The sequence below is a fragment of the Heterodontus francisci genome, chromosome 5, assembly GCF_036365525.1.
Source record: "Heterodontus francisci isolate sHetFra1 chromosome 5, sHetFra1.hap1, whole genome shotgun sequence".
NCBI lineage: Eukaryota > Metazoa > Chordata > Chondrichthyes > Heterodontiformes > Heterodontidae > Heterodontus > Heterodontus francisci.
This window is the reverse complement of record NC_090375.1, coordinates 75,324,743-75,340,164: the sequence shown is the minus strand read 5'-3', so window position 1 is coordinate 75,340,164 and position 15,422 is coordinate 75,324,743. Positions and strand designations below refer to the sequence as shown.

The 15,422-nt window shown below is 42.3% G+C and overlaps 1 protein-coding gene across 3 annotated transcripts in view; it reads left to right on the top strand.

The window, feature by feature from the left end:
* The window catches only part of LOC137369915 (copine-3-like), a 63,601-nt gene that overhangs the window by 37,164 nt on the left and 11,015 nt on the right, over positions 1 to 15,422 (top strand). For all 3 annotated transcript variants that reach the window (XM_068031642.1, XM_068031644.1, XM_068031643.1), the window contains exons 10-13: positions 4,029 to 4,088; positions 4,713 to 4,846; positions 10,250 to 10,304; positions 10,393 to 10,444. In XM_068031642.1, the coding sequence (XP_067887743.1) occupies positions 4,029 to 4,088; positions 4,713 to 4,846; positions 10,250 to 10,304; positions 10,393 to 10,444 (301 nt within the window). The remainder of the gene's footprint in view (positions 1 to 4,028; positions 4,089 to 4,712; positions 4,847 to 10,249; positions 10,305 to 10,392; positions 10,445 to 15,422) is intronic.

Here is a 15,422-nt window from a genome sequence, read left to right as displayed (position 1 = left end):
GAAGTCTGCACTGCTGCTTCCTTCCATCTTTTACCCCCAGTGGCTCCCTTGGACCTCAGCAGCTTTTGTTTCCTGCTCCCAGGACTGCTGCTGCATCTTTGTCAATTTTGCAGCATTGAGTCAGCAGCTTGGTTTTTATGCTGACAATATGTTTGCTGCCTGTAGATTTGGCAAATACGTCTATGCATAATAATGCTTTAAAGACTAAGTTCTCTCAGCTCAGTGCTGGAAAACAATGAAGCAGATTCCGCAGGCCTGTAGCATATGGGCAAGGGGGCAGAGAACATAGAAGGGGGACATCGTGTCGTGGAGAAAGAGGGATGAAGGGAGATGGATGGGGAAATGCTGCTAGAGGAGGGGACGACAGGAAAGAGAGAGAAAACTAGAAAAAGAAGAAAGGCGAGGAGTGGGATGGCAAAGGAGGATGAGGAGACATGATTGGTGTGCCACCTCTTCCACATTGTTTTCCATTACTGCTTTGTGGCTCTGCAAATCCAGTGTGCAGCCTTAGCTGGATCCCTCGATTGAACCCCAGATATAGCTCCAATATATAGGGCAAATAGTCTCCCTTAAAGGCTCTGCCATTGCTGTTGCGCAATCTCCACTGCTCCTGCTGGCTGTCCTGTTCAGATTTGGGACATGGCTCATTTCTCTATCTGCCTGCTTCCACCGCTACCTACCCAATTGACGTTTTGGACTTTGGCCTGCCCATCTGCCCATTCCCACTGCTGTCACCTCCTGCCCTGTTGATGTTTTGAGCCTCTGGCCACATGCCTCAAACCTCTTGTTTCAGGCCTCTGCCCTACTCAACACGGCATCTGCTTTAAACTGTAATCAGTGTTCCATTCCTTCAGCCATCTGATCTTGCACCCAGTGCGTCTTCCTCCTTGCTGGTCTGCCAGAGTGACCCAAGAAACAGCAGAGTTTTGGGGGATTTTTTTTAAAAGAACTGAAAAACTTGTTTCCTAGCTCAGTTTTTTTTTAAAGCTGGAAGTTTAGGATGGGAGGATGAGTAGGAGTGATGGGAATAGTGTAAGAATCATGTGGAGAAAACGTACAGCTCAAGTTTCCTCTCAAACTCCCATCGGTCAGAATGCCAATCTTTTTGCTTTGCAACTGCAGTTCATGCCAGGATTGAACTGGCACTGAGTTTTATGAACTAATTATTCTGCATTTGCTGACTGCTAATACTTCTTTTGGGCCTCCTTATCTCGAGAGACAATGGATACGCGCCTGGAGGTGGTCAGTGGTTTGTGAAGCAGCACCTGGAGTGGCTATAAAGGCCAATTCTGGAGTGACAGGCTCTTCCACAGGTGCTGCAGAGAAATTTGTTTGTTGGGGCTGTTGCACAGTTGGCTCTCCCCTTGCGCCTCTGTCTTTTTTCCTGCCAACTACTAAGTCTCTTCGACTCGCCACAATTTAGCCCTGTCTTTATGGCTGCCCGCCAGCTCTGGCGAATGCTGGCAACTGACTCCCACGACTTGTGATCAATGTCACACGATTTCATGTCGCGTTTGCAGACGTCTTTATAACGGAGACATGGACGGCCGGTGGGTCTGATACCAGTGGCGAGCTCGCTGTACAATGTGTCTTTGGGGATCCTGCCATCTTCCATGCGGCTCACATGGCCAAGCCATCTCAAGCGCCGCTGACTCAGTAGTGTGTATAAGCTGGGGGTGTTGGCCGCTTCAAGGACTTCTGTGTTGGAGATATAGTCCTGCCACCTGATGCCAAGTATTCTCCGAAGGCAGCGAAGATGGAATGAATTGAGACGTCGCTCTTGGCTGGCATACGTTGTCCAGGCCTCGCTGCCGTAGAGCAAGGTACTGAGGACACAGGCCTGATACACTCGGACTTTTGTGTTCCGTGTCAGTGCGCCATTTTCCCACACTCTCTTGGCCAGTCTGGACATAGCAGTGGAAGCCTTACCCATGCGCTTGTTGATTTCTGCATCTAGAGACAGGTTACTGGTGATAGTTGAGCCTAGGTAGGTGAACTCTTGAACCACTTCCAGAGCGTGGTCGCCAATATTGATGGATGGAGCATTTCTGACATCCTGCCCCATGATGTTCGTTTTCTTGAGGCTGATGGTTAGGCCAAATTCATTGCAGGCAGATACAGTGCTAATACAGTGTAAGTATTTTAGAAACTAAAAAGTTGTATCACTAAGTGTTAGAAGAACAGGTTGGAAATTTTGGAGATGCTGGGTGTGAGGGCTAGGTGCGAGGTGATAGAGATGTTGGGACAATAGAATTCATTGAGGGTGAATGGTGGGAGGTGATGAGACACTGTCGCCATTTGCTCGTTTTGTAGGAAAATTGGATAAATGTTTGAAATAGAGACAGATGTAAGACTATGGGGAAAGAGGAGGGCAGTGGGATTATTTTTGGATTGATCTAGCAAAGAGTTGGCACAGACATGATGGGCAGACTGACCATCTTTACTGTAAACCTCTATAGTTTCTTTGGCTGTTAGTTTAAAAAAAAACTCCTTTTATTTTTACATTTTGCTCCCAGCATTTGACTCACAGTTTGTGCTTGCTTTGCTTTATTTTTTCAAAACTGATTCCCGCTCGTGGTTTTTGTGTATTTAAGTATATCATGTTGTTTGCTTTTAGCCCTGTTCCTGTTCTTCGTGTTTCTTTTCCTACCCCAGCTATGTTTTTTAAAAACTTCTGCTCCTAATGCTCGAGTTATTTTAATACTAGTGCTTGTATTGGTATTTTTCCTGCTTGATGACATATCCACTTTTGAAGCTTGCCAAAATGAGCATAACCACTGTGGATCTAGTAGTAGAGGGAGGGAGAGAGAAATGGAAAGAATCTAACAGCAGCAGGGGAAGGTCCTGGATCTGACAGAACTGGTTTGTAAATTTCTACTGGATCTCTGCAAGCATTGAATTGATTATTTTGTGACAGGTTCCTGGAAGAATACTGTTTTTCCTTGGCTAAATAGGTATCACAGCTGCATTGATAACTATCTTCTGTCAGTCTGGAACTATGAATAAACACGCCAACTTTAATGAAATGTAGTTTTATTTTCAAATAGCAAAATTCACTCATCAATTTTCACATCTGTTAGAAAGTGAGTAGAAGTGGGGCTTAAATTCTTTTGTAAAGGTCTAGTCTTCCTGTCACAGAAATACTTCTAGAAATTACCTCTGAAAAACATTATATACCTGACATAAAAGAACAATGGCTGGAATTTTGCCCTTGGTGGACGGGAGCCATCCACTGACTGAAAAGTCAGTGGCAGACCTGCCTCCGCCTGGCCTGGGGATTCGATCCACATTTTGCAGTCCCCAAGCCTTTAATTAATCAGAGGTAGGACTTCCAGCTCATTGAGGCAGGATGTCCCACCTAATGGAGTGGCCGGCCAATCAGAGGGCTGGCAGCTCGCTCTCCCAGCAGCGCCACTAGGAACGGTGGCCACTTCTGGGACTGCAACAGAATCACAGAATTGTTACAGCGCAGAAGGAGGCCATTCGGCCCATCATGTCCGCACTGGCTCAGCCATTGCAAAGATGTTGGGGAGCCGCGGAACCGAGGTAAGTTTTTGGTGCCTAGGCAGGGGTGATCGGTCGGGCCCCGGCCAGGCAAGGATGGTCGATTGGGGGGACGGGGGCGGGGGGGTGCGTGGTGGGTGCTGGGGGTGGTTGGGGCAGCAGGGGCGGCTCTCCATCGGGCACAGGGTGCCTGATCATGAGGGCCCACATAAGGCCGTCAGAGAGCCTTTGTCAGGCGGCTTCTCTCTGGCTTGGGCTGCCCGACCGACCACAGGTAAAATAGCTGTGGTGGTTGGCAGAGGCCCTTAACTTGCCGTTAAGGGCCTTGATCGGCCTGGGGTGCACAGGCCACTTTTCGCTGCTGCCTCCCTACATGAAGTGACAGCGGGAGCAGGTCGGGATGGGACCCCTGAGCCTCCCACTTCATTATACGCACCCCCGCCACCTTCCTGCTCTTTTTGGGGTGGGGAGTAAAATTCCAGCCAATATTTTAGTGCTTGAAAAATCTAATGTTTAATTTTCAGATCGTGAAAGAGTACTCGTTCCTCGATTACATTATGGGCGGCTGTCAGCTGAACTTCACGGTGAGTGAAACATCCTCATTGAAACTAATAAAAGTAAATTTGGTCATTGCTCAGTCTATTCTGATTCTCAAAGCAAATCGATATAACTATATACAAACACAATTGATATTCGAAAGAACTAGAAATGATATTCGAGTAGCCTTAACAACTCTTGTTCATGTGGAATTCATTCTTTTGACAAATTACTTTTGTGTATTTGATCTTGTATTTGTGTATACCCTTTTTTTTGTCCTCACTTTTTATCCCACTATGACTTTCTTTTCTGTTGGATACCATGGCAGAAAAATTAATCAATAAACAAAGTTATCTCCCAAACAAAAAGCTTACTGATCAGATAAATTACTAGTATAATTTACAGGAATGTTAGTCCAAGTATCCTAATAAAATAACTGGTAAATTAAAATCCCTGTTGCTTTTAACATTAGTCAATGTTAAGTAGAAAAGCATTTACCATTTCAGATAATTTAAAAATTACACTGGTAAGTAAAACTTTAATTCTGACCATAGTTTTCTTTGTTCTAGTTGAATATAATTTGTTTAGGAAGATAACTGTTAATCCAAGATTCTGCATGCTTCATGTCATTGCTTACTTCCAATAAATGATTTCATATTTCCCAATTGCAGGTTGGTATTGATTTCACAGCCTCTAATGGAGATCCGCGTGCACCTAACTCTCTGCACTTTATAAATCCTAATGGATTTAATGAATACCTGATGGCAATCTGGTCAATTGGAATAATCATTCAAGACTATGATACGTAATGAATTTCTTTTTTTTTGTCAATTTACAGTGTTTTAAGTTTCTCCTCAAAACTACAGTAGAAAATTCTATCTACTTAAGATAAAAGATCTATAATACATATTTTTACCTGTTTCTATTGCCGGTATAATGTCAGCAAAAATTATTTTGAAAGATTTTTTATGTAGTGTCATGCTGGGCCCCCACCTGCCAAGAATGAGGCATATTAATTTTGCCGCATGGACATTTAATTTCAAATTGTTGCTGGGAAGAAGAGAAGGCCTGTTCGAAGGAATGCCAGACATTTGGATGGAAGACATTTACATACAAACAGGGAAAAGAGAGGTTACTCCCCTTATCCATTTAACCCACAATGGACTTTAAGCACCAGACATTGAAGGCAGGGAAGCGCATTCCAGGCTCTGCTAAGATGATACAATCCACAGAGCCAAGACGTGGTCAGACCAACTAGTCACATGATTAACCTGCTTAGCAACCTGGGGTTTTCTGAATTGTACAAACAGTTTGAACTGAGTGTCGGTTTTCTCCTGGACTGAAAAGACCTCTCCTGGCTGGCTGGCCACAGCCTCTCCTGTCTGCTCCCATCTTTTTCTCACAGAACTCCAAATCCACTGAAGATACATGAACAACAAGAGAGAAAAGTCTCCTACAGCAAACAAGGTTCAAGAAGAATACTGGGCCCCAGTGAAAAGCAAGATCTAAGACCAATCAAGGACTCTACAGTGAGCTCGAAGATCCGTAACAAAAACCCTCTTCAGAGATTGCCTCAAACTTTTCCACTTTATTTCCTCTGCTCTTTTCTGTCTCTATTTGCATGTGTGTATCGCGTATGCATGCTAGCGTGTATCTGCAGGCGTTAACTGAATTAGAGTTTAAGTTTAATAAATGTCAACCTACTTTAAACCTAAGAAAACCTGTTTGTGCTGGTTTCTTTGCCTTATAATATCAAAGTAGTGAAAAAGGATTCACCAAAGGGGAGCTAAAAACATGGTGTGTTTAAAATTAAATCCTGTTACGGTAAGACCAGGTGAAGGCTGAGACTGAACCCTAGACACCTTTCTGACATGGTCGTAACAACAGGTATGGAAACAATACACGAAAATAGAGTACTATAAGGCTCCAGATTTTTACATTTTACTATGCTTTTGCAACAGTGGTGAGATCTAGTAGCTCTTTGATTTCCATTGCCATTAAAAGTCAGGTTCTGTCTTTGCAATCCTCAAGACGTAGATTAATATGAGAGGGCAGTTTGTGGAACAACCATATAGGCCAGGATCCCCTTTTAAATTTAGCCACTAACACATTTAGCGAAACCCCTCCCCACCAAACTGTACCAGATATTTGAATTTTCCATTGCCCTCACCCACCAACAATTCATAATCTATCACCTACTCTGCTGAGCAGGATTCTGTTCACCGCTTAAAATCATGGCTGACTCCAATTGACTATTTTGTTGACCTTTCGTTAGCTCTTTCCTCTCATTTCCATTTTCTCTTCTGCAGCAAGTTGTTAGCTTTGAACAACTAATGTTCCACTAACTCTTTTTTTCCATTCACAACCATTTGCTTCCTTAAATAATTGATTTTTAATGTAGCTCTTTGTTACTTACTGTCAGGCAAGCCCTCCACCTACCAAGACTGAGGCACCCATTATTTTGCCATATGAACATTAAAACTTAAAATTGCAAGCCCCTGACTGGAAAGACATTTTTGTATAGTAACTATCAGCGTTGGAACAAAAGGGACCCAGTTGTTGCTTCCTCAGTACACAGAAGAAGTGGTCAAACCAGTTGTAGTCACATGACTGACTGGCTGGCTGGAATTTTTTTGAATTTTGAGCTTCCAACAAAGGATTTTGAACTCAGACAAAGCTGTGTGCTCATGGAGTAAAGATCTCTCCTGGAACTGAAGCAAGAATTACAGCCTCTCCTGTCTCCCTGCTTTCATCTCCTTCCCACAGAACTGAAAATGCATGAAACTCAAAGAGAGAAAGGTTTCCTATGTGAACAAGGTTTTAAGACGACTACTGGGCCCCAACGAAAAGCAAGACTACTTACAAAAGGACTACAGTGAGCTCAAAGCACTGTAACAAGATATTGCCTCAAACCCCTCTCTACTATATTTTCCTCTTTCCTTTTCTGTCTCTATCTGCATGTGATATCACGTGTGCATGCTTGTTTGGGCATGCCATTATATACATAGGCGTGAACCATATTAGAGTTTAAGTTTTAATAAAATTTTGTCTTCTTTAAACCTGAGAAAGCCGATGTGACTTGGTTTCTTTGTCTTATAATTGGAAAACTGTGAACAAGGATTAACAAAAAGGGGAGCTCGAAACACAGTGTGTTTAAAATTAAACCCTATTACGATAAGACCAGGGTAAGATAGTAACAGACCCCGAGACACATTTCTCACCTGGTCGTAACACTTGCACACACCTTCACTTCAGTGGAAATGCACCCTGTGCGAAAGAGCTCCATTCGTTGCAGAGCCATCATTACCTCCAAAGTTTTTGCCGTTGAAAGGTTGAACTTGATTGGGAAAGCAACAGTGGAGTAGCATGAAGCTTCCCCAGTACTGGGGCTGAGAGTTAATGGAGCCACAAAAACCACACCTCCTCAACCCCCCACATCCCAACCACATTGACATTTTTCACGGGATCTGCCTTTCCCTGCCTGCCCCCAAGAAACACAGCTGTAGAAAAACATGATTGGGGTTTAAAATATCTCGCCAATTAAATCCAACATAGCATTCCAGCAGTATGGCAATCGACTTTCAAGCATTTTCAGTATATGCATTTATAATATATATGCAGTGTGTCTTTATGCATGTATGCACAAGCGTTCTATTGAAGAGGGGATAGTGCCAGAGTACTGGCTGACAGCCAATGTTTTTTCTCTTTATAAAAAAGGTGCTGGAAGAAAACATGGGGCTGAGTTTAGTTGTGCCAACGGGACTCCCAGTTCAAGGCCGAAAAGGCAGTGGGAACCCTGCCATGGCCTTTCAGAGACCTCCTCCCTCCCTCACTTCAGTGCCTGGCACCGGGATCCCCATCCCTTTAAAGACGGGGATCCCGCCTCCAAGAGCTGCCAGCCAACCTGAGGTCTGGCAGCACCACCGGGAGCGGTGGCCACTGCTGGTACTGCACTAGGCCTGGGAACAGGCCCAGCACTGTAGATCCGGGGTTGCTGGGGCCAGGCGACAGGCATTTCTTACCCTGGTCGACAATGGAGGAGGGGAGGATGGGCGATGAGAGCCCCCCACTGCTGTCTTAATTCCAGCAGCGGCAGAAAGAGGTCCTTAAGTGGCTAATTATAAGCCACTTTAGAGCCTCAAGCGGCCTCTGGGTGGGAAGGCCGTCTTTGGCCTTTCCCGCCTCTGACTTAATCACGGTGCGACAGGAAGGTAACAGGCCCTCTGCCCCTTGCCTTCCATCACAATTCTATGCCCCCACCTCCTAGACATCTCCGGGGGGCCCATTAAATCGAGCCCATGGGAACAATAGACCAGTCAGATTGAGTCAGTGATCGGAAAGATATAGAAACTGTATTAAAATTAACAGAACAATATCTAGAGGCAGAAATTATAATAATTAGTCTGCGTGGATTCTGAAAGGTTCTGATTGAATTTTTGAAGAGTTAACTGAGAGTAGACAAGAGTAATGCAGTAGATATCATGTTCTTGGATTTTTGAAATGCCTTCAATAAGGTACCACACGGTTGACAAGGTTATGGCATGTACAGTCAGTCCAAATAGCTGAATTGCCAAAATAAAATAGAAAGCAGTATATAGGGGTAAATTGCAGTTTGGAGGAAGGTAGAAAGTGGTGGTCCACAAGGATCCGTGCTCGGACCAATGTTGTTCCTAATTTACATTAATGATTTGGACTTATAAAAAATTATCGTATTCAGTTACATGTTTCTATGACAACAAATTAGGTGGTATAGCCAGCACTGAGGAAGAATACAAGATAATATCGGTGACCTGATAGAGGCCTCTAAAATTATGAATGGTTTGGACAGGGTAGATTTGGAGAGTATGTTGCCACTTTTGTGAGAATCCACAGCTAGGAACCATAAATACAAGATGTTACTAATAAATCTGATAAGGAATTGAGGAGTAGTGGAACTCGCTATCACAGGAAATGGTTGAGTCAAATAGTTTAGATACTTTCAAAAGGAAATTAGACCAGTACACGAGAGAAAATGGAACAGAAAGATATCATCTTCTTAGGCAGTCCCTGGGGAACGAGGATGACTTTCTTCCATTGCAGGGTTGTGGGTCCTTAGGTGGCTGAATAATCCAATTCTGGATCCGCACATTCTGCCGCAGGTGGGGCAGGTGGTGTTTGATGAGGCAAGTGAAAGGGATGTTCGAATTTCCAAACGCTCCTTCCACTATTTACACTTGGTCGCAGCCTGGGCTCGTCAATGTTGAATGTTGTTCGAACAGGCTTGCACCTTCGTGGATGCTTCTTCTCCATTTTGGGTGGTCTCGGGCAAGAGATTTCCATGAATCAATGGAGATGTCACATTTTTTCAGGGAGGCTTTAAGAACATCCTTGTAGTGTTTCTTCTGCCCTCCTGGTAATTTCTTGCTGTGACGGATCTCGGAGTCTTTTGTCAAGCATGCGGACGATGTGGCTCGCTTAATGTAACTGACTAGCCGTGAGCAGTGTCTTGATACTGGGGGTGTTAGCCTGAGAAGAGGACACTGTTATTGGTGCTCCTGTCCTGCCACTGAATTTTCAGGATCTTGTGGAGGCACCGCTGGTAATCTCTCTCCAGGGCTTTGAGATGTCTGATGTCCAGTGTCCATGTTTCCGACACATACAGGAGGGCAGGTAACACTGCGGCCCTGTAGACCATGTAGAGACAGAAAGATATGCTGAAAGGTTGAGATGAGGTAGGTGGAATGGGCGTACACTCGTGGAGTATAAACACCAGGGCAGACTAGTTGGGCTGAATGGCCTGTTTCTGTGCTTTATATTCCTTGTAATTCTATAGATTCAATTCAATAGTTAACTTACATAAATTGTGTTTAGGTTTCAGTCAGCCATGTAAATTTAATGCTTAATTAATGTAAAAACAATTTTCAAGATGACCAGTTGTCTTTTGAGAGGAGTGAGGTCTGTGGTCTATCATGTTATTGAAGCACCATCTTCCCTCCTAGTTCTAAATAAAATAAACCTGTTATTAAATCTTGTATAATTAAAATATATTTGGATCATCAATAAAGAAGATTAATATGCAATAATTTATGTACCACAATTTGGTGATCTGGTTTCTAATTTGTGGAGATATTTATTACATGTCACTGCTGGAATGATTTATTCTCAATCATGCATTCTCTTTCTCCAGTAATTTACAGGCAGATGTCTAATTGTGGTTGTATATTTACAGAGATAAATTATTCCCAGCATTTGGATTTGGTGCACAAATACCTTCTACCTGGCAGGTAAAAATGGACCATATTTAGAAAAGATGTATTTAAATACCATATTTGTGTATACAAGTCATACTATGCAGTGGCATTTTTTCTATAGGTATCACACGAGTTTCCACTTAACTTCAACCCTGAAAATCCATTTTGTGCAGGTATGAAACATATATTTATTTTGCAATAGCTTTTTAAATGGAGAGAGAAAAGGGGAAGGTATAGTTAAAGCAATGGTGAGATTCCAAGGAAGATGTGGAACTGTTCATGTGACTATTGTCATGTGATATCAAACTAGTTGATTCCCATTTTGGAAGTACACCTTTAAAAGCTTAACTCCTGACAAGTTAGGAATATTCTTTTGGACAGCGTTATCTCTTGTATTCGAGGTACCTAACCCTCACAGAGCTAACCTAACTTGATTTTCTTGACTCTACTCCCATGATCCTTATGCCTATCACTAATGCTTTAAAGACCAAGTTTATCACAGCAATTTTTATTCCTTAAACAAAAGCAAAATACTGCAGATGCTGGAAATCTGAATTAAAAACAAGAAATGCAGGAAACACTCAGCAGGTCTGGCAGCATCTGTGGAGAGAGAAGCAGAGTTAACATTTCAGGTCAGTGACCCTTCATCAGAACTTTTTATTCCTTCTTACCTCTCCACTCATGTCTGTGATGACTAATGGTGAGGTATGGCTCCATTGATGCTCTTAGTACTCCAGCACTTTCAGGTATGAGCCCACGTATGTGTTGGCAGACTGTTCCAACTGTGAGACACATCATGGTTGAACCCATTCTTGTTCCTACCCTTTCCCATTGAATGCACACTTTCTGGGATTGAAGAGCACTTGATGGCTGCAAAGAGCAAGCATCCTGGCTAACTTACTAGCAGTCCAGCCCAGGACACTGATTATAATTATAGTGCCTCCACTACCACTATCAGCTAATTCAACAAATAACAAGCATCAAACCTGAAACCTTCTGAGTGTATGTTGCTCAGTATCGCACTATTCCATGGCTTTGCCCACTGTGACATTGTGAATAGGATTTGGAAAGGGGAGTAGGTAATGGGAACTCGTTGCAAATCCCAAAATGGAAAATAAAATGTTACGGCCGTGGATCATGCATCATGCTCAACAATATTCTTTTTTTTGCCCTGAAGTCTAAAATAAAAGGCAATTTGAGTAATTTTGAACATGTGTTTCTGGACTGAGAGCTGAAAGCATTGCTGTGTTTCATTTTAATACATTTCAAGTGGTGTCTTCAAAAAATGTTGTAATGGAATGAAAAAAGTAGTTCACAATATTTTTCAAGAACCTAATTATGTCATCTCTTGGCAGTCTAGATCAATAGGCTTAACTTCTTGTGTTATGGAGAAGTGAGGGTATTAAAGTCTGATATTTTGGATGCTGGCCCACTAATTACCTGATTAAAGCTTGGACCAACAGCCTCCCATCCTCCACCCTTCAGAGACATGAACACGTAATCTAGGTCAAGTCCTGGCACAACCTCCCAATTCGAAGGTGACAGTGAAGTCTGAAACTTCAAATTGAGCTTTATTCTTTACTTAGCTATGTTGTACCTGAGCTGGAAACGGTTAGATACTGACAAATGGACAGGGAGTAGAAGAATAATGAGCACAAAAGGAATGTGATGGGTTGATTTGTTCTCAGGTCATTTAACTTCTGAATGATGATCATCTTTGTATCTATATAGCATGGATATTTCCCCATCAATTGCTTTGACTAAACGTGGCTTCTTGGATATATCCTACTAATAATAAAGGATTTTAATGTCAGTGGATTAAGTACTTGTCCCTGCAGTGGGGATGAACCTAAAATATTCTAACTCTGAGGTGAGAGTACTATTCAAGGCTGTTTCATTCGATTTCTCGGGGCTTGATTCAAACATGAAGCCAGGCACTGAAATACAGTTTGCTGATCCATAGTGTTACTCAATCTTAACCATCAACACAGAGGAATGTAGAGCACCATGGGTAGCCATGAAGAAAAATATTAAAATATTTGGATTTTCTCTTCTCTATATTCCCCTATTGTTTTGGGGAAGAAGAGGGAAAGAACAGTGGAATTCTAATGCTCTTGGTCTGAGGTTGGGAATGTTGAAAAAGCAATGTCTGTTCTCTGCTTAAGAAGCAGGAATTTTCTTCTCAGGAACATAAGAAATAGCATTAGAGTAGGCCATATGGCCTCTCCACCATTTAATGAGATCATGGCTGAACTTCCATATCAACTCCATTTTCACACCCTATTCTTTAGTACCCAAAAATCTGTCGATCGCAATCTTGAATGTACTCATCGACTGAGCATCCACAGTAGAGAATTCCTAAGATTCACAACCCTTTGAAGAATGTTTTCCTCATGTCAATCCTTAATGGCTGATCCCTTTTGAGACTGTGACCTCTAGATTTTCCAGCCAGGTGAAACCACCTCACAGCTTCTACCCTGTCAAGCCCTCTCAGAACTTTGTGCTTTTCAATGAGATTATCTCATTCTTTGAAACAATATATGCCCATTCTTCTTAATCTCTCATCGTAGGACAAACCCCTCATCCCAAGAATCGAATTAGTCAACCTTTGTTGCACCCTGACTAGGGTAAGTATACCCTATCTAGAGGGGTTTAGACGTAGTAGATAAAAATAAACTCTTTCCATTGGCAGAAGGGTCAAGAATCACAGGATACAGATTTAAAGTGATTGGCGAAAGAACTGAAAGCGACTGGAGGAAAACTTTTTTTTTACACAGCCAGTGGTTATGATCTGGAATGCACTGCCTGAAAGGGTGGTGGAGGCAGATTCAATTCTGGCTTTCAAAAGGGAGTGGGATAATTATCAGAAGGTGGCAAATTTGCAGGGCTACGGGGGAGTGTGACCAGCTAAATTGCTCTTGCAGTAAGTTGGCATGGACTGGACATGCTGAATAGCCTTCTTCTATGCTGTTATGTTTTTTATGATTTCCTCAACTGTACTGTACTCCAGGTGTGGCCTCACCAAAGCATTATTTAATTAGAGCAAGACTTTCTTTTATATTCCAATCTCTTTGTAATAAAGGCTAATGTACTATTTGTCTTCCTAATTTCTTGCTGTACCTACATGTTAACTTTCTGTGTTCCGTGGACAGACACTCAAGTCCCTCTGAATACCAACATTTACCAGTCTTACTTTCTTTAAAAAAAATTCCAATTTTTCATTCTTCCTTCCAAAGAGCATAATTTCACAATTCCCCACATTATACTCCATCTGCCATCTTCTTGCCCACTCTCTTAATCTGTCTATATTCCTTTGCAGCCTCTTTACGTTCACCTCACAGCTTACTTTCCCACCTAGCATTGTATCATCAACAAACTTGGATAGATTACACTTGAACCCCAAATCCAAATTGTAAGTAGCTGAGGCCCAAGCATTGATCCAAGTACTAGTACCACTCCACTAGTTACAGCCTGCCGTCCTGAAAATTACCTGCTCCTTCCAGTTTCCTGTTTTGTGTCCATTAACCAATCTTCGGGCCATACTGATATATTACCCCCAATCTCATGAGCCCCAATGTTATGTAACAAATCCAAATGTACTACATCCACAGTTTCTCCCTTACCCTGCTAGTTATACCCTCAAAAAAACCAACAGATTTGTCAAATACAGTTTCCAAGTGCCCTGTTACCATGTTCTTAATAGCCTGACATCAGTAGTAGGGAATCTAACTGGCCTATAGTCCCTTGTTTGCTCTCTCTCCTTTCTTAACTTGGGTGTGAGTACACCACTATTAATGGTGGGCAACTCAACATTTGATACCTTTCAGTCCACAGGGACTGTTCTTGAATCTAAGGAATTCTCGAAGATCAAAACCAATGCATCCGCTATCTCTGTAGCCATCCCTTTTAAAACACAAGGATATGGGCCATCATGTCCAGAGTATTTATTAGATTTTAGTCTCATTAATTTTTCTTTTTTTGATATTGATTACTTTCAGTTTCTCAATCTCATTAGACCTTTGGATCCCCACAACTTCCTTGTTTTCCATTGTGTCGACAGAAAAACAGATATTTTGCAACAGATCTGCCAATTCCCTATTCCCCATTGTGGTTGCTCCTTCCTCTGCTACTTTTGCTAATCTCTTCTTTGTTGCATGCTTGTAAAGCTCTTGCAGTCTGTTTTTATGTTTCTTGCTAGTTTACTCTCATAATCTATTTTCTCCCTCTTTATCAAACCCTTGGTCCTCCTTTGCCAATTTTTAAAACCTTCCCAATTCTTGGGCTTAGGCTCTTTTTGGCAACATTTAAGCCTGTTCTTTTAATCTAATACTACCCTTAGCTTCTCTAGTTAACCATATCCAATGGAGTTTATATTCCTCAAGAGAGTGGATATTTGTTGAAAATTACTTTTTTAAATGTTTGCCATTTCTTATCTACCATCATATCTTCATATCTATTAATCTAATTTCCCAAACTACCGTAGCCAATTTTGCAACTTATACCTCCATAATTGGATTTGTTTAAATTTAATACCCGAGTTTCGGACTTAACCACGTCACACTCAAACGCAATATGAAATTCTTCATATGATCGCTCCTCCCCAGACGATCCTTTGCCATGGCATCCTCCTTGGTCGGCTGGGCTGCAGTCCCAGCAGTGGCCACTGCCTATGATTACTGTTAGAACACCTATAAACTACAGTGTATTCACACCTAATCTGTACTAATGCTTTGTCTTTCAACACACCATTAACATATTGTTTGCCTTTTCTCCGTGACCTTTTGGTCAGCTATGTGGCCCAGTCCAATCTGCACCTTCTCCTTTGTTATCTCTTGCCCCACCCCCACCTCACTTGTTTATAATCTGTGACTTTTCTAATATTTGTCAGTTCCGAAGAAGGGTCACTGACCCGAAACGTTAACTCTGCTTCTCTTTCCACAGATGCTGCCAGACCTGCTGAGTGATTCCAGCATTTCTTGTTTTTGTTTCAGATTTCCAGCATCCGCAGTATTTTGCTTTTATAAACTACTTCTACCAGTCTTTTCTGCCCTTTGTTATTCCTTGGCTCCATCCACACGTATCCTCATCCTGATTTTGTGGGCTAAAATCTTTTCTCTCTGCTGCCTTTATATAATCTTTTGTCAGGTCTAC